The sequence below is a fragment of the Salvelinus namaycush genome, chromosome 2 (assembly GCF_016432855.1).
Source record: "Salvelinus namaycush isolate Seneca chromosome 2, SaNama_1.0, whole genome shotgun sequence".
In the NCBI taxonomy this organism is placed as follows: domain Eukaryota; kingdom Metazoa; phylum Chordata; class Actinopteri; order Salmoniformes; family Salmonidae; genus Salvelinus; species Salvelinus namaycush.
In genome coordinates this window covers 19,638,745-19,656,796 of record NC_052308.1, presented here as the reverse complement: position 1 = coordinate 19,656,796, position 18,052 = coordinate 19,638,745, and the positions used below count along the sequence as shown (strand labels likewise).

The 18,052-nt window shown below is 42.4% G+C and overlaps 1 protein-coding gene across 2 annotated transcripts; it reads right to left on the bottom strand.

Moving 5' to 3' along the window:
* Positions 1 to 8,040: 8,040 nt before the first annotated feature.
* LOC120059909 (interferon-induced GTP-binding protein Mx2) lies at positions 8,041 to 17,475 on the bottom strand. Of its 2 annotated transcripts, none has more exons than XM_039008990.1 (12): positions 17,186 to 17,475; positions 14,632 to 14,769; positions 14,303 to 14,457; positions 14,025 to 14,163; positions 13,701 to 13,899; positions 10,744 to 10,822; positions 10,366 to 10,488; positions 10,143 to 10,281; positions 9,661 to 9,819; positions 8,935 to 9,011; positions 8,493 to 8,786; positions 8,041 to 8,395 (listed from the first exon to the last, which is right to left on the bottom strand). In XM_039008990.1, exons 1-12 carry the CDS (start codon positions 17,373 to 17,375, stop codon positions 8,171 to 8,173), a joined length of 1,917 nt encoding a protein of 638 aa, XP_038864918.1. In that variant the 5' UTR covers positions 17,376 to 17,475; the 3' UTR covers positions 8,041 to 8,170. The 2 variants fall into 2 exon arrangements, with proteins under 2 accessions (XP_038864918.1, XP_038864925.1); XM_039008997.1 differs by lacking the exon at positions 17,186 to 17,475 and adding an exon at positions 17,034 to 17,101 and having other exon boundaries at positions 8,057 to 8,395.
* Positions 17,476 to 18,052: the final 577 nt, after the last annotated feature.

Genomic DNA, 18,052 nt, shown 5'->3' with positions numbered 1-18,052 from the left:
GATTTGGAGTCACACTCAAAATTAAAGTGGAAAACCACACTACAGGCTGATCCAACTTTGATGTAATGTCCTTAAAACAAGTCAAAATGAGGCTCAGTAGTGTGTGTGGCCTCCACGTGCCTGTATGACCTCCCTACAACGCCTGGGCATGCTCCTGATGAGGTGGCGGATGGTCTCCTGAGGGATCTCCTAACAGACCTGGACTAAAGCATCCGCCAACTCCTGGACAGTCTGTGGTGCAACATGGCGTTGGTGGATGGAGCGAGACATGATGTCCCAGATGTGCTCAATTGGATTCAGGTCTGGGGAACGGGCGGGCCAGTCCATAGCATCAATGCCTTCCTCTTGCAGGAACTGCTGACACACTCCAGCCACATGAGGTCTAGCATTGTCTTGCATTAGGAGGAACCCAGGGCCAACCACACCAGCATATGGTCTCACAAGGGGTCTGAGGATCTCATCTCGGTACCTAATGGCAGTCAGGCTACCTCTGGCGAGCACATGGAGGGCTGTGCGGCCCCCCAAAGAAATGCCACCCCACACCATGACTGACCCACCGCCAAACCGGTCATGCTGGAGGATGTTGCAGGCAGCAGAACGTTCTCCACGGCGTCTCCAGACTCAGACGTGACAGTCACATGTGCTCATGTGCTCAGTGTGAACCTGCTTTCATCTGTGAAGAGCACAGGGCGCCAGTGGCGAATTTGCCAATCTTGGTGTTCTCTGGCAAATGCCAAACGTCCTGCACGGTGTTGGGCTGTAAGCACAACCCCCACCTGTGGACGTCGGGCCCTCATACCACCCTCATGGAGTCTGTTTCTGACCGTTTCTGGAGTCTGTTTCTGACCAGCTGGAGGTCATTTTGCAGGGCTCTGGCAGTGCTCCTCCTTGCACAAAGGCGGAGGTAGCGGTCCTGCTGCTGGGTTGTTGCCCTCCTACGGCCTCCTCCACGTCTCCTGATGTACTGGCCTGTCTCCTGGTAGCGCCTCCATGCTCTGGACACTACGCTGACAGACACAGCAAACCTTCTTGCCACAGCTCGCATTGATGTGCCATCCTGGATGAGCTGCACTACCTGAGCCACTTGTGTGGGTTGTAGACTCCGTCTCATGCTACCACTAGAGTGAAAGCACCGCCAGCATTCAAAAGTGACCAAAACATCAGCCAGGAAGCATAGGAACTGAGAAGTGGTCTGTGGTCACCACCTGCAGAACCACTCCTTTATTGGGGGTGTCTTGCTAATTGCCTATAATTTCCACCTTTTGTCTATTCCATTTGCACAACAGCATGTGAAATTTATTGTCAATCAGTGTTGCTTCCTAAGTGGACAGTTTGATTTCACAGAAGTGTGATTGACTTGGAGTTACATTGTGTTGTTTAAGTGTTCCCTTTATTTTTTTGAGCAGTGTATATATATATTCTGCATACGCATTCATTAATATTTCTAACTCCACTGGTGAGAAGTAGGAGGTTTGAGCCCTTTTTCTCCTGTTGCCATGATGAATCATGTTCTCTGCATTCCATTGATGAGGGCTTTTTATCTCCCCGTGCACATGCTTTACTCAGGGTTAACTTAACTCGAACTAACTTGAACTAATTGTTATCACCTGTTCTGAAACAGAAAACTCTGAGTTTGACAGCTCAGACAGAGTTAGTTAACCCAGAGTTCAGGTTTAAACTCTGTTAAAGGAATTTAATTCCTATATGTTTATCAACCAATTCAATTAAAACACTCTGCCCATACATAAGAATTTGTAAGATACTTATCAGCATGAAATGGACAGAAACCAGTCTCAAAATCAATCAATCAATAGCGTTTATTCTCGAGAGTACTGATCATAGTACAATTTACATCAGGTTATATAATAAAACTGACGTCATAGGTTTTAAAACGTCCTTCCTCCTCTCGGATACAATGGCAGTACAGTTTGCGTTCTTATTTTGTCTGCCACCTGTTAAACAATCTGCAACCAGCCCAAGGTCTCACCCCTCCCTGGGTAGAGACAGAATTTCCTGTAAGGAACACATCATTCCAGCCTGTCTGAAGATAACTCCATTCTTTCTAACAAGGAACACATTATATTCAGCATTATGATTATAATAAGATTCATTCATCCATACAGAACTATAGTAGTATTTTGTTTAGTTATAATTCTAAGTAAAATGTATACATATTTTAGTCATTATCCATAAAAATCCCGTAACAAACTCAGAGTTTGTTAAACCTGTTTTCTGAAACAGGGCCCAGGTGAAATATTTAGTCAGATTGGCTAGCTACTTGTCATTAGGCTTTTAAAGGGGATATCAGCAGTTTCTAGATCCATCTTTGGACTGTTAAATTAATGATATGTACCCACTGATTCTTGAAGATATAACTTATAAAATACCTTATGAGCTTAGTTCAACCGTCATACCCCACCAGAACCCCAAATAAAAGCTTGTTTTACTCCAATGTTTGCAAACAAAATAAATGTAAACAAACACAGTAGAGCCTCAAACTATAGCATGGATGGTCAGTCCTTCCATCCATAGCACTGGCTATGAATTTTAGAGTGGTAACATTTCTCCAGCCCCGTCCCATAGCTTTTTACCCAAACTGGAACATGGAAGATGCTTTATTGTTTCTACTGCTGATTGCAGCTTCAAGTGCTTTTCATTTGCTTCATATTGTAACCTGCAATAGGCTCTATGTGAGTCCAGTATAATGAAAAGGCTGGCTCCTACTACCCTGACCAAGGGCTTTTGGTCTTGCTGGCAAAGGCTAATTACCTTTCAGTTAGACCAAAAGGCCTGAAGGCTCTTGTTCATAGCGCAACAGTTTGTCATGAGAACTGGAGTTGTCAGAGAATTTGGTCTTTCCTTTGCAGGTAAAGTACTATTGAAAAATAGATTAAATGTAGACAATACGGTTGCTGTGCTTCTTGTTTTCCTAAGCATATTTACCATAAATACCAATAATAATAATAATAATAATAATTAGGTGGGTGCTTATACTTGTCGAATATTGTGTCATTCTACACCATGTTATTTTAATTGTTCATAGGTATAAACACAACTGGACCACAGGAGGGTGGGCGGAGCCCAGCAGATCTAGTTCAGGCGGTTAACGACGTCTTCAATTCTAAATGTAATATGTTTAGGTTTAAAGTGATTTCCTTTCTGACAATAGCAAACAGCAGATTCATTTAGTCACATCAATAGATTATAGATACATTTTGTCACATCAATAGATACCAGATACATTTAGTCACATCAATAGATACCAGATACATTTAGTCACATCAATTATTACAGACTAAATGTAATTGTATTGTTTAGTGTTACCAGTAATGTAGTATGTAACATTTGATGTTTGATATATACAGTATGTATGTATGTTATCCATGCCAAGTTCTCTGTGTCTTCCCTGTTAGATGAATGTGGTGGAAAAGGTCGGTTCCCCTACCTCTCTTTTGAAGAGGGGACCATCGTCATGTCTGGGGCATGAGTTTACTATCAAGCGACCGTCATCTTTTGGAAAGAAGCAGCTGGAAGACATACTGGCAAAGGCAGGGGACTTCATATTTGAAATTAGTAGGTGTAAATTAGTTATAATAAAACTTTTATTATAACACGAAGAGAGTGGTATGAGATCTCTCTCAACCTCTCTCTCTCTCAACCTCTCTCTCTCTCAACCTCTCTCTCTCTCAACCTCCCTCTCTCTCAACCTCTCTCTCTCTCAACCTCCCTCTCTCTCAACCTCTCTCTCTCTCAACCTCTCTCTCAACAATGGACAACAGAGTGCAGCAGGAAATGTCAAGGTAACAGACGTCGAAACCCCTTCACTGCTTGGGTTCCTATCTAGTGTATCTTGAATGGTATGCGTGTGTGCGTACTTTTCCCAAATCTTTCCATACCTTCCTAACATTCCCTTTCCCTCACAATTTCCTGTATAAAGTCGACAACATGTAGATAAATGTCTCTGCATAATGACTCAGAATGGCCTTTAGGGTTTATAGCAGCAGTCATCATTTCGTTGTCACTTAGGTTACAGGCAAGTGCTGGAACTTGCACCCCAGTGCTGACGTCTAATGGAAGCTCTCTGCTCGCCCAGTTGAAGTCAGTGCCCTGTAATGAGGCAGGTTGGTTGAATAAAACACAAATTGTGAGTATGTATTCAAAAATATCTTTGTGTGTTGTTTGAATTACCTCCATATCGCGCATTACCAATTTCCCACAACTGGTTGGGAGTGCAGTTCTGCTCAGTGGATGGTAGTTCCATCCCTCTGTGAATGAGTACAGGTCAGTCTGAAGGCGTGACAGGTACACATACTCTTCGTGTTATATTAAAAGATTTAACCAAGCATGTTTTAGTGTATGTTTTTATTGAAATGACACATTGAATAACATTGCAATCAATCAAAACTGTTGTTGTCAACATATTTTCCACTCCATTGTTAAGTTTTGTAATTTAGCAAAGTTTTGTAATTAAGCCTAACAAATAACACATTTATCACAGCCTTTAACATGTTTGTAATTGTTTACAACCAGCAAATTATACAACAAGTATTCACATACAAATGCAACAACAATAATCAAAAGCTCATGAACAGTCTCATGGTGACTTCAATGATAACTCACGATGCCAGCTGTCAATTTCCATTGCATGGCATTGACTACCTTTGCGGTGAGCTTTAGCTCTGATTAATAGATTGTACCACAAAACTGACTCCTAGTTTAGTCTCTTAACTTCTTCAAAAAATAATTAACCACACTGTCACGTTCTGACCTTAGTTCCTTTGTTTTGTCTTTTGTTTTAGTTGGTCAGGGCGTGAGTTGGGTGGGTAATCTATGTTTTCTATTTCTGTGTTGGTTTTCTGTGTTTGGCCTGATATGGTTCTCAATCAGAGGCAGCTGTCAATCGTTGTCCCTGATTGGGAACCATATTTAGGTAGTCTGTTTTCTGTTGGGTTTTGTGGGTGGTTGTTTTCAGTCTTTGTGTGTCTGCACCAGACAACTGTTTCGGTTTTCACTTTGTTGTTTTGTATTTGAAGTGTTCAGTTTTGGATTTATTAAATAAGATGAACACTAACCACGCTGCGCTTTGGTCCTCTCCTTCCACCGACGACAACCGGTACAGAACCACCCACCAAAAAAGGACCAAGCAGCGTGGTAACGGGCAGCAGCAGGAGAACCAGCGATATCTGGAGAAATGGACTTGGGAGGAGTGTCTGGACGGCAAGGGACCCTGGGCACAGGCTGGTGAGTATCGCCGCCCCAAAGCTGAGCTGGAGGCAGCGAAAGCGGAGAGGCGGTGGTATGAGGAGGCTGCACGAAAGCGCGGCTGGAACCCAGAGAGGCAGCCCCAAAAATGTATTGGGGGGGGCACACGGGGAGTGTGGCTAAGCCAGGTAGGAGACCTGAGCCAACTCCCCGTGCTTACCGTGGAGAGAGAGCGACCGGGCATGCACCGTGTTATGCAGAGATAAGCACGGTGTCCCCGGTAGGCAGGCATAGCCCAGTGCGGTACATAGCAGCACCTCGTATCGGCCGGGCTAGAGTGGGCATCGAGCCAGGTGCCATGAAGCCGGCTCTATGCATCTGGTCTCCAGTGCGTCTCCTCGGGCCGGTGTACATGGCACCAGCCCTACGCATGGTGTCCCCGGTTCGCCAGCACAGCCCAGTGCGGGCTATTCCACCTCGCCGCACTGGCCTGGCTACGGGGAGCATTCAGCCAGGTAGGGTTGGGCAGGCTCGGTGCTCGAGACCTGTAGTGCGCCTCCACGGTCTGTTCTATCCGGTGCCTTCTCCACGCACCAGTCCGCCTGTGGCAGCCCCTCGCACTAGTCCAGTACCACCAGTGCCAACACCACGCACCAGGCTTCCTGTGCGTCTCCAGAGCCCTGTACGCCCTATTCCTCCTCCCCGCACTCGCCCTGAGGTGCGTGTCCTCAGCCCGGTACCACCAGTGCCGGTACCACGCACTGGTGGGTTTTGTGGGTGGTTGTTTTCAGTCTTTGTGTGTCTGCACCAGACAGAACTGTTTAGGTTTTCACTTTGTTGTTTTGTATTTGAAGTGTTCAGTGTTGGATTTATTAAATAAGATGAACACTAACCACGCTGCGCTTTGGTCCTCTCCTTCCACCGACGACAACCGTTACACACACAGGACACCCACTTCGAAATTGGCCCCTTTCAGCCTTGATGAAAATTGGCGTTCTGCGATCAAGGAACATTTTCTGAAAATGTCAAAGATATTTGAGGTGGGTTCTGGTGAGAGAAACGAAAATCGCATTGGCCAGCACACAAACAGTAAGTGTGTGCCATATATTAACAATTACCTGTTTCCATCACGGACTCTCAGAGCTCTTTGGCTGTGGCAGGAGCTGGTGCCAAGACAGCCTGCTGTTGATAGGGAGGCTGTGAAGGCTGGGCCTGCTGGATGGCAGTCAGCAGAGAGGGAAACCAGATAAGAGTGTCCATCTTCACATAAGATGAATGACCTTAAGTGCCTGATTAGATAGAGGACTATTAAGGATGATCTGAACGGTGCCTCACTAAGTACTTTTGCAACAGGAACAGGGACGTAAGGGTAATAGAATGCCACAGCTGGGACAGAGGAGTGTTGGCAGCTGTGTAAGCAATTAAAGCAATTAAATTTCAACACTAAACTTGAAAAGAAAATCAACACTTTCATGTAATTTAAAAGTGTACAAGTAAGCTAACTCATATGTTAAGGTTAGACGTCTTAGTAAAAAGTAGGCTATTATTATTAAAGCATAATTTCAGGTGAAAAAAAAGAAAAGTTGATCCTGATCTACTGGGTGAGCAGACTTCTGTTCCAGACCAGCAATAGCACACTTGATTATTAACTAATTAGGTTTGATACATTGAATCAGGTGTGTTAGGGCTGGGCTGGAAAATAAATGTGCACACCCAGCAGGGTTGGCCTGCCCCAGTTGTAATAAGTTATAACATTGTGTGACTATTAAACTGTAACATAGGTACACATATACTGTACAAAGTTACAATTCATATAAGGAAATCAGTCAATTGAAATAAATTCATTAGGCCCTAATCTATGGATTTCACATGACTGGGCAGGTGTTTGGGCAGCATCATCCTGAAAAAACAATCAATCCTGCTGCATCGTTAACACTATGGAAAGGTCAAATGCTTTATTATCTAATAAAATAAAATAAAATTGTATTTGTCACGTGTTTAGCAGATGTGTAGCGAAATACTTGTAATCTAAATGTTGAAAGATTGTGGGCGATGGAGAGAAACAAAATGGTGCCATTTGAGGTGGGCGCTGGGGATGAGGGTGTGAGCAGGTGAGTGGGGTGATGTGAATGTTTGTCTGCGTCTGTGTATGTTTGTCGATGTTTTGTATTGTTTAAAAAAACAATAGGGAAAAAAGTAGTCCAGCATAGGATTCCAATAGGATTCTGGTAGAGGTGATACAAAATTCTATAGGACTGCAAGAATCGTATAGGGTCTGATAGGATTACTTTTGATTCCCATCAGGAAAAAAACAGTCCAATATAATTCCAATAGGATTCCAATACAGGTGACACAAAATCCTATAGGACTGTGAGAATCCTATAGAATCCAATATGATTACTTTTTATTTCCAATTGTAGAAAAGTATTCTAATAGGATTCCAAAAGGAATCTGATAGAGGTGACAAGATTGAAAAAATCACGATTGAAAAAATCACTAATCCTATAGGATTTTTTCACAAGGGCTGAAATGATGTGGAAACAATGTTGATTCAAGCAGTTTTTGCCCAGTGGGTAAGTTGATGTTCTGTGGTTCCCACAGGCCCATCCAAACATGATAAAGAGGAAGCACGTTAAATAACAATGAAATATATTTTCCCAGAAATATAAACTATAACCCACAAGTGAAAATATCAGAAATAAATTATACATTGCCTATTAATAACAAGATAGCATTTGGGAACAGAGAAGGAAGTGCAATCAGGCAGCTTTCCACTCCACCAGGTAGGCTAACTGCCTTTGAGTTTAATATTATAAACAAAAAACGATAACAAAGAACTTGATTGCATACTAACTTTATTATAAGTTAGATAACAGAATCTACCCCAAACCCCAATGCCTACTTCCATTAACCAAGCTATCTGAAATTAGACAAGACCATCCTAAATGTTAACAAGCAGCTGTCCATACTAGAACTCCACTAGGTAGCTGCGTGCCTTCATCAGACGTTTGAGCTTGTTCTGCAGTGCAGCCCTCTTGCTGCCGATGTCGATGTCCTCCTTCAGCAGCTGCTCGATGTTGTCCTTCTCCTGCAGAGTCTGAAGCATCTCCCTCTGCAGCTGGGAAGCAGACTCCTGCAGCACCATGTAGCGGATTACCATGGGAATCTGATCAGCCAGACGCTGACTGGCAATCTGTCAAAGAAAAAAACGAGGAGGAGTGTATCAGCTCTTGGGCATGAGACAATAAACTTCCTTTAACAGTAGCCTACTGTAAATACTCCTGACTTACATGATAATAGGACTTGAGGTGCAGCATCATCTCCCGTAGGGTAGCATGGGTGTCAGTGCCGTTGACAGTACTCCTTACAGAGACAACAGAGAACCCTTTCTGACTCCCAAAAGAAAGGGGAGGATTTTTAACTAACTCTCCCTCCTCCAACTCTTCCTCCTCCCTCTTCCTCTTCCTCAGGCTATAGCTGTAGGTGCTGTCCTGTGTGTACACTATCAGCTCCATCTTGAACTGAGTCCTCAACGTGGACTCAGCCGTAGACTCCTTCTCCTGCTTGATGGTTTCGATCTTAGTCTGAAGGCCAAAAAACGAGTTATTCAATGTGTTATCTCCGCATCTTGTTTAGGTTTAACTTGATGGCCAGCTGTGGCAATTTTAGTTTAGGTTTAAATCGTGACATGAATATGGAAAAGTATATAGAAACAGTTATGAAAACAGTTACCTTTGCTGTTTTCAGGAGGATAGGGAAACCTGTGAAGCTGTTCTGAGCCAGCAGTATGAACGCATTCCTAGCAGCATCTAGAAAAGGGAAGAAACACCACTGTGATACATACAGATGTAGGATCTTAATTTGATCACTCTTTTGTTGCTAAGAATTTTCCTGCACAGCAGGAAATGCAGATGAGCTTCATGATTTACATAAATTCACTGAAAACACACAATAACACAAGGTTATATTAACGGTATTGCACACATAATTGTTTATTTGTATTGTTTGTATATTGTTGTATTTAACATTCCTGTGACTGTCCTTGTTTATCAGTGTATGACTATTTTGTTACTTGTCATATTATGTGTTTCTTGTGGACCCCAGGAAGAGTAGCTGCTGCTTCTGCAAAAGCTAATGGAGATCCAAATAAACAAATAGGCATTTTGCATGTAGCCTAATTTTGGCCGGCTAATAGCCTAACCACCAATCAAGCAACATTATGGACTAAACGTTAAAATCCTGTTGCTGCAGGAACATTTTGCTGCGACAATACTGGTCAAACTAAGATCTGACATCGGTAGGACTCAAAACTACTACCAAACTCAAAGATAGACTACATTCTTGGATGGGAAAATTTAAATCATTTTGGTGTCTTCATAGTTGAATCAAACCCAATGACTGGGTTTCAGGATAAGTAAATATATATATACATAAAGATCTATGTACTCAATACTATACCTGATATCTCTTTCAGCTTCTTGACTGCTGGTTCCTCCAGTTGTTTGATCTGGTCTTTCACAATCACCTCAAAGGTCTTGTAGTTGATGAACCCTGGGAGCTCCCTTCCACGGTACCGCTTCTCATAATCAGCCACTTCTTTTTCAATCTTCTTATTAACTGCAATATGAGGCATCCACATTATCCTGTTGCTTAACCTAAACGTGTGAGTGTAAGCATTCAATGTCATTTTAGATTCACAAGAAAGATGCTATGAGGCTACATTATTTTTATACATCTTAGTGCAGTATGTTAACAATCTACAACCTTGATATGATATTTTGTTTGTCTTGAAATATCTGGGCACTACATTTGACATTTTGATGATGGATGATGCAGGAAAAGAAAACATATTGACATAAATGGCAAATCTCGGTTACCAAACTTCCTGACCCAGTATTTATGGCCAATGTTTGATTGGTGTATGAGAATTGTGTACTCACAGTTCTTTCCAGAGCGATCCAGGTGTGCCTTCCATTTCCCGAACTCTGTTCTGAGTGTGGAGAAGACATTGATGTCTCCACTTTTCAGCTCCTCCCCAGTGCTCAGGTTAATGGCATCCTGGGTGAACAAAGTCACTTTCTGCCACACGGAAAGAGGAAGTATCACGTGTCAGTGTATCCTAAGAATGAGGGACTTTGATTGCTTTGAGCTTCAGGGACTCACATCGATCAGAAAATACAGCCGTTCTTTTGGGTCTTCAGGGGGTCCGGTACCACATTTCTCCAGAGCGGTGCGTGTCTCCTCCAGCTTTTCCTCAATCTGCTCTTTTAGACGAGGCATGGATTTCTAAACACAAAGAAAGACATTCAAACAAGGCATATAACAATACACCGTGCAAATAATCACTGTATATTCACATAAAGCCAGAGAGGTACAGGGACATCATAATGTAATTAAAAATCCTACACAAAACATGTTTGTGTATCAGTTTTTTTCATTCATCCACAATCCAACTGGGTACTCGAAAACAACAAGAGACCATTAATTAAAAAACAAAGGTATAGTATAATGTGCAGCAAATGTAATGGAAGAGGAATTCACCTCGATATGTTTCACTAGTTCAATAGTTAATTTCTCCGCCAGTTTAGGGATGGTGGCATGCCCCTCATCATAAAGTGTGCTACATAAAGGAAAGAGAAAATGTGAAAACACAATGCAAACCTTTCAGAGAATGTTGATGCATTTGTCAGACAATAAGACAACAACAATAACACAGATCTGAAAATGATAGGGGAGACAGCCTAACAACTCAGACACACCGGTAGGATTGTCAGACGTTTTCCGTCCGACAATACTTAGCAACTCTGAACAGAATGTCGAAGTCAATCTCTTTTGTGCTCACACAGCAATGACCTTGAAGTCATTAGCCAGTCAGAATTGTTCAAATAACTCAAACCAGAAGGAGGCAGTAGTGTTGCTTGGCAATGCATGTCTGTGTGTGTTGCTTTATGGTCTAGTCCAGGTATTCCCAAACTGGGGTACGCGCAATGCCGTTGGGGGTACGCCAAATAAAAATTATTGATAAAAAAAAATAATAATAATTCTTCACATTTTTAAACAGTCCATTTATTTTTTCCAACAGGTTTTTTTCTTGCCTGAGTAGCCTCGTTTCACTGCCAAAAATTAAATTCAACCATCTAGTAAACCATGTAGTTTAACTTTGTTAAAGCAAGGCCCTGAACTCTCGTGTCTATTCTGCACAATGCAATGATATGAGCAGCGACCATGTACCGCTTTTACAACATACATAAGTGCGCTGGTTATCAAGGGGCAAAGTATTGACATGTTTTTTTTTATTGAGAGACGAGCTTAAAGTTTTCTTTACTGACCGCTTGCATGATGACGAGTTTCTCACACGACTGGCCTATCTGGGTGATGTTTTTTCTCGCCTGAATGATCTGAATCTAGGATTACTCTCCACAACTATATTCAATGTGCGGGACAAAATTGAGGCTATGATTAAGAAGTTGGAGCTCTTATCTGTCTGCATTAATAAGGACAACACACAGGTATTTCCATCATTGTATGATCTTTTGTGTGCAAATGAACTCAAGCTTACGGACAATGTCAAATGTGATATAGAGAAACACCTGAGTGAGTTGGGTGCGCAATTACGCAGGTACTTTCCCAAAACAGATGACACAAACAACTGGATTCATTATCCCTTTCATGCCCTGTCTCCAGTCTACTTACCGATACGTGAACAAGAGAGCCTCATCGAAATTTCAACATGCGGTTTTGTGAAAATTTAATTTAATCAGAAGCCACTGCCAGATTTCTGGATTGGGCTGCGCTCAGAGTATCCTGCCTTGGCAAATCACGCTGTTAAGACACTGATGCCCTTTGCAACCACATACCTATGTGAGAGTGGATTCTCGGCCCTCACTAGCATGAAATCTAAATAGAGGCACAGACTGTGTGTGGAAAATGATTTAAGACTGAGACTCTCTCCAATACAACCCAACATTGCAGAGTTATGTGTATCCTTTCAAGCACACCCTTCTCATTAACCTGTGGTGAGTTATTCACAATTTTCGATGAACAAATAAGGTTTTATATGTAAGATGGTTAAATAAAGAGCAAATGTGCCCTGGTCCTATAAGAGCTCTTTGTCACTTCCCACAAGCCGGGTTGTGACAAATACTCACTCATTCTTATGTTTAATAAATGTATCATATAGTGTGTGTGTGGCAGGCTTACAATGATGGCAAAAAACAACATTTGAGAGTGCGCTGACTCTGGTGCTAGAGGGGGTATGCAGCTGGAGGTTGAATGTTTGAAGGGGTACAGGACTATACACAGTTTGGGAACCACTGGTCTGGTCAATAGCTAGCTGCACTAATGTTGCTATTGTTGTAGAAAGCCCTTGTTGATACTAGCCAGATGGCACCAGCTAGATAACAAGCTAGCAATATTTTAATTCACTCTCCATAATTGCATACTGCCCATAGATACATTTTTAGCTACCTGGCTAACGATAGCTAAATAGTTAGCATGATTCGCTAGCTACCTGTTGTGCTAGCTAGGTAAAGTAATGACACTGCATTGATACTCGGCATCCAGCTACAGGCAGCTGCTTCATGGAAACATATCCATTGTGATTTAACTATAATGTTACTGGCTATAGTGGCCAGATAGCTAGCTTGGTAAAGCATTTAGTGTTGTGCGCATTGTGCTGCACTTATTACCACTCCCTTCATTTCATATGAGGTGTGTGTGACTGCCTTGCTCAGTTAGGAAGCTAACTAATAAGCTAGTGCGCATGATCAAACCTAAAAAAAAACAATATATTCAAGCACAAAACTCCTTTGTTTTGTGCTTGAAGAACAATTCTCATGAAAAGGGTGGATGAGACCGGAAAAAGTGCCCTATTTTTTATTTTTTATTGTCACTCCCCCCACAAAAATTATAGCAGTTTTGAAACTGCAGTAAAAGTGCAGTAACTGCAGTCGACTTTAGTATTTTGGACGCAGTCGTTACAGAATAACTGCAGTGTACTGCACTGTAACTGCAGCTACACTGCAAAATTACTGCAGTAAAAAAACTGGGTTATTTTGAACGCAGTATTTGCAGCATACTGCAGTTAAACTGCACTGACTGCAATCATTCTTCGTAAGGGTCCAGTCGCCTCCCCCACGTGGAGGTCCATGCTCTCTGTTTGGCTCAAAGTAAAGTTGTCGGCCACTGCTGAGCATTGCAATTCTACAAGTAGAAACTGCAGTTTCATCGGTACCAGGTCGGGACACAGCTGGTACGTATTTTATTCTAGCAAGAGAAGGAACGGCCTCATACTGTGATAAGTACCTATCGGCAGTCTATAGGGTCTCAGATTCTCAGTGTGTTTCATGCTTAAGATGGTCTGGCTCGTTGGATGGAATCTTTTGTAAATCTTGTTATCTTGTTGGGTAAAGAGCAATAATTGGCCGCAGAATGTTCTTGACTAATTGTCAGCCCTCTGTGTACCAGACTTAAAGCACACTTCAACCCAGAGGACCAACCTGAGATGAGCGTGCTCTTTGAAGAAAGCCTTCTCCCTCTCTGTGGCCTCGGTCAGTGAAACTTGCTCCATGATCTCCTTCTGGCCCCTGCACTTGACTATCATGTAGCCCTTAGTCAGGTGGATAACCTGATTATGAACTATGTCCACCACAGTCCCTTCTGTGCCTTTGTCTACCAGGTCAGGCTTGGTCAGGATGCCTGTTCAATGGGAAACACACACAAGTCTCGCTCATTAAAGTCAACACAAGTCCACATGGTTTATAATCACCATTACACAAGAGCTTGCTTCATAATAGTTGAGTAAATAATAAAGGGTGGAATACCTAATGTCCTTCCACCTTGAGGGTCCACCTCCTGTGCCATCTTCAAAGCCTCTGTGGTTGCAATGTCAACGTTGCATGGCACAACCACCAAGTTGATTGTTTCTTGCTTCGTGATGAACTTCCGTATCAGTCTCTTAATCTGGAAATGCCAAAGATTATTATACTGTACATAACATGTGGTGGGGGGATACGTGTCATTTTGGCTTCTGCTCTAAAACTGGGGTGACAAATGAACAATGGTTCCCCACTAACATTGGGGGTGGGGTGGAAGGGTGTACCTGTTCCCCAATGTTCTCAGGTTGACCCTTGACAGCTACCCGGGCGATGCCTGGCAAGTCGATGAGTGTGAGGTCTGGGACGTCAGGGGAGCCAATCTCCAAGCTGATGAGGTCATCACTGATACCCACCCCCACACCTGCCATTTCATCCTGGGCTGGAGGGGGGGAACAAGAATACAGGTGCCTTAGAAATAGTTAACTGTACCAACAGTTAATGATATTTTTAATGGTTTTAGGTATACATGAAAATAGTATGTTAGTGAAGAATAGTGACTCAGTTTAGACACTTGAGGTAATGAAAGTGGGTCAGTGACAGTGACCACACCCACCTTTCCGAATTTTCTTCTCCACATCAGAGGGATCCTCAATCTCCTCCTCGCGGTCATGGTAGCTGATTTTTCCGTGCCATTCCTCTCCTTCTTTCTTCCTCTTCATCTTCAGCTCGAGAGGGCATCGTGTTACAATACCTGTCAGGGTTGACAGGGGAGGAGTTAGAGAGTGTAAAAGAGATTAAAGAAACTGCAAGAAACCCAGAGAAAAACAGCCCATATACATCAACCTGTCAGAGAGTTCATTGGAAGAAGAGGAGTGAGAGAGAGAAGAAAAAAGAGATAAGAATATCAACTTACAGTGCCTTCGGAAAGTATTCAGACCCCTTGAATTTTTCCACATGTTGATAAGTTACAGCCTTATACTAAAATGAATTAAATAAATAAAAATGTCCTCAGAAATCTACACACAATAACCCAAATGACAAAGCGAAAACAGGTTTTTAGAAATGTTTGCAAATGCATTAAAAATAAAAAAACTGAAATACCTTATTTACATAAGTATTCAGACCCTTTGCTATGAGGCTCGAAATTAAGCTCAGGTTCATCCTGTTTCCATTGATCATCCTTGAGATGTTTCTACAACGTGATTGGAGTCCACCTGTGGTAAATTTGATTGATTGGACATGATTTGGAAAGGCACACACCTGTCTATATAAGGTCCCACAGTTGACAGTGCATGTCAGAGCAAAAACCAAACCATCAGGTTGAAGGAATTGTCCGTAGAGCTTCAAGACTGTATTGTGTTGTAGGTGCAGAAATGGGGAAGGTTACAAAAAATGTCTGAGCATTGAAGGTCTCCAAGAACACAGCGGCCTCCATCATTCTTAAATGGAAGAAGTTTGGAACCACCAAGACTCTTCCTAGAGCTGGCCGCCCGGCCAAACTGAGCAATCGGGGGAGAAGGGCCCCCGATCAGGCCTTTATGGTAGAGTGGCCAGACGGAAGCCACTCCTCAGTAAGGCACATGACAGCACTCTTGGAGTTTGCCAAAAGGCACCTACAGACTCTCAGACCAAGATAAAAAAGATTATCTGGCCTGACGAAACCAAAATTGAACTCTTTGGCCTGAATGCAAAGCGTCACGTCTGGAGGAAACCTGGCACCATCCCCAAGGTGAAGCATGGTGGTGGCAGCATCATGCTGTGAGGATGTTTTTCAGCGGTAGGGACTGGGAGACTAGTCAGGATCAAGGCAAAGATGAATGGGACAAAATACTGAGAGATCCTTGATGAAAACCTGCTCCAGAGCACTCAGGACCTCAGACTGGGGAGAAGGTTCACCTTCACACAGGACAATGACCCTAAGCACACAGCCAAGACAATGTGGCTTCGGGACAAATCCCTGAATGATGTTGTGGCCCAGCCAGAGCCCAGACTTGAACCTGATCGAACATTTTTGGAGAGACTTGAAAATAGCTGTGCAGCGACGCTCCCCATCCAACTTGACAGAGCTTGAGAGGATCTGCCGAGAAGAATGGGAGAAACTCCCCAAATACAGGTGTGCCAAACATGTAGCATTATACCCAAGAAGACTCGAGGCTGTAATCACTGCCAAAGGTGCTTCAACCAAGTACTGAGTAAAGGGTCTGGATACTTATGTAAATGTGATACTTCAGTTTTTATTGTTAATAAATGAGCAAACATTTATAAAAACCTGTTTTTGCTTTGTCATTATGGGGTAATGTGTGTAGATTGATGAGGGAAAAAAACTATTTAATCAATTTTATAATATGGCTGTAATCTAACAAAATGTGGAAAAAGTCTAGGGGTCTGAATACTTTCCAAAGGCACTGTACATATCAACTATAACATCAGAAACTAAACATAGAAACTAGCAAACACAATTGCATTTTATAGATGGCAGATTTAATGCACAAAAATACAGTGATGAGATCCTGTATCTGTGACCAACAGATGCATATCTTTATTCCTAGTCGTGTGAAATCCATAGATTTGGACCGAATTAATTTATTTCAATTGACTGATTTCCTCATTTGAACTGTAACTCAGTAAAATCAATTAAATTGTTGCATGTTGCGTTTATATTTTTGTTCAGTAAAGTTGATTGCAACATACTGGCCGAGTACTCATATTATTTATTGGATTACCTGCCATTTAGGGGCCTACTTTCCCACTGCCCTCATCTCACCTGTTTCATCAGAATCTAAGTAACCTTTATTCGCCAAGTGCATTCACATGGGGCGGTAGGGTAGCCTAGTGGTTAGAGTGTTGGAGGTTGCTAGATCAAATCCCCGAGCTGACAAGGTAAAAAAAATCTGTCTTCTGCCCCTGAACAAGGTAGTTAACCCACTGTGCCTTGACCGTCATTGAAATTAAGAATTTGTTCTTAACTGACTTGCCTAGTTAAATAAAGGTACGAAAAAATAAACATGTACCTACCAGGAATTTGACATGATGAAGCCACAATAAACACATAATTTACACTATCAACATGTACACTACGTAGAAAAACAACAACTACAGGCACTGTTAACACTATAAACTACACGATAAATTATGCACATACAGAATGTTCATGAATTATCACTCACCACTCCCCCTTGGCAAAGCCACCCCAGATAGCGCCTCCAGCACTGAGCTCTTCCCTGAACTCTGGTCCCCTATAACGGCGATAGCTGGCAGCGCAAGGTCTTTCTCCACACCTAGAGAGCGTAGAGAGTCGATGAGGTCAATACTAGGACGCACCTTCTCCTCATAATGTTGGTTCAGTGTATAATTCATGATTTGCGATAAAAAAAAACGGTTAATACACTGCAACTACAACTGACTACACTGCAACTGACTACTGGCTGGACAGGTTCTGTAGAAAGAGTAATCCCTGGGAAACGATTCTTAACCATAATAGAGTTTCACTTTCATTTCTTCAACACCGAGGTAACCTGAGTGTTTCATCTCACGCGATTTTACATACATTTTTCAAATTTTCAAATTTCAATAGCTAAACCATCCTGAGGCCAGAAAGTAATTAATTGACTTGCAGCCTGTAATTGTTGATGTGAAATATTAAGTATGTCTTCAACTGTAAACCACGGACAAAGTGGCAGAGACTCAACAATATGCAGATTAACATCATGCACACAGCGATAGACTTATGAGTATAGCATTTCTGAGCAATAGGAAAGGTCACATTTTGTTTGTGTGTGTGCACGCATGAGTTTACCATGTGTCTTATTGTTATTGGTTCAACATTTTATAAGCATATTCTCTAATAGACAGGTCGGAACCAACATGGCTGAATTCCTCCTCCGGGCAGTGAAGAGACCTGACGCCTCTGGAGGTGCAGGTGTAGAGGGACTTCGAACTGATGCTAAAGTATGCACCGGACAGATGCGGGAGTCTAGGATGGTGTTGTGACTTTACTTTCATTAATCTGATTACTTTTATTTATTTAATCCACT

Coding starts and splice junctions, on each gene's coding strand:
- LOC120059909 (XM_039008990.1), bottom strand. CDS start 17,375: ATGAATTATACACTGAACCAACATTATGAGGAGAAGGTGCGTCCTAGT. Junction 14,458..14,631: donor GGAGAAGAAAATTCGGAAAG/GTGGGTGTGGTC, acceptor CCCCCCCTCCAG/CCCAGGATGAAATGGCAGGT. Junction 9,012..9,660: donor GAAGCTGAAAGAGATATCAG/GTATAGTATTGA, acceptor TCCCTTTTCTAG/ATGCTGCTAGGAATGCGTTC.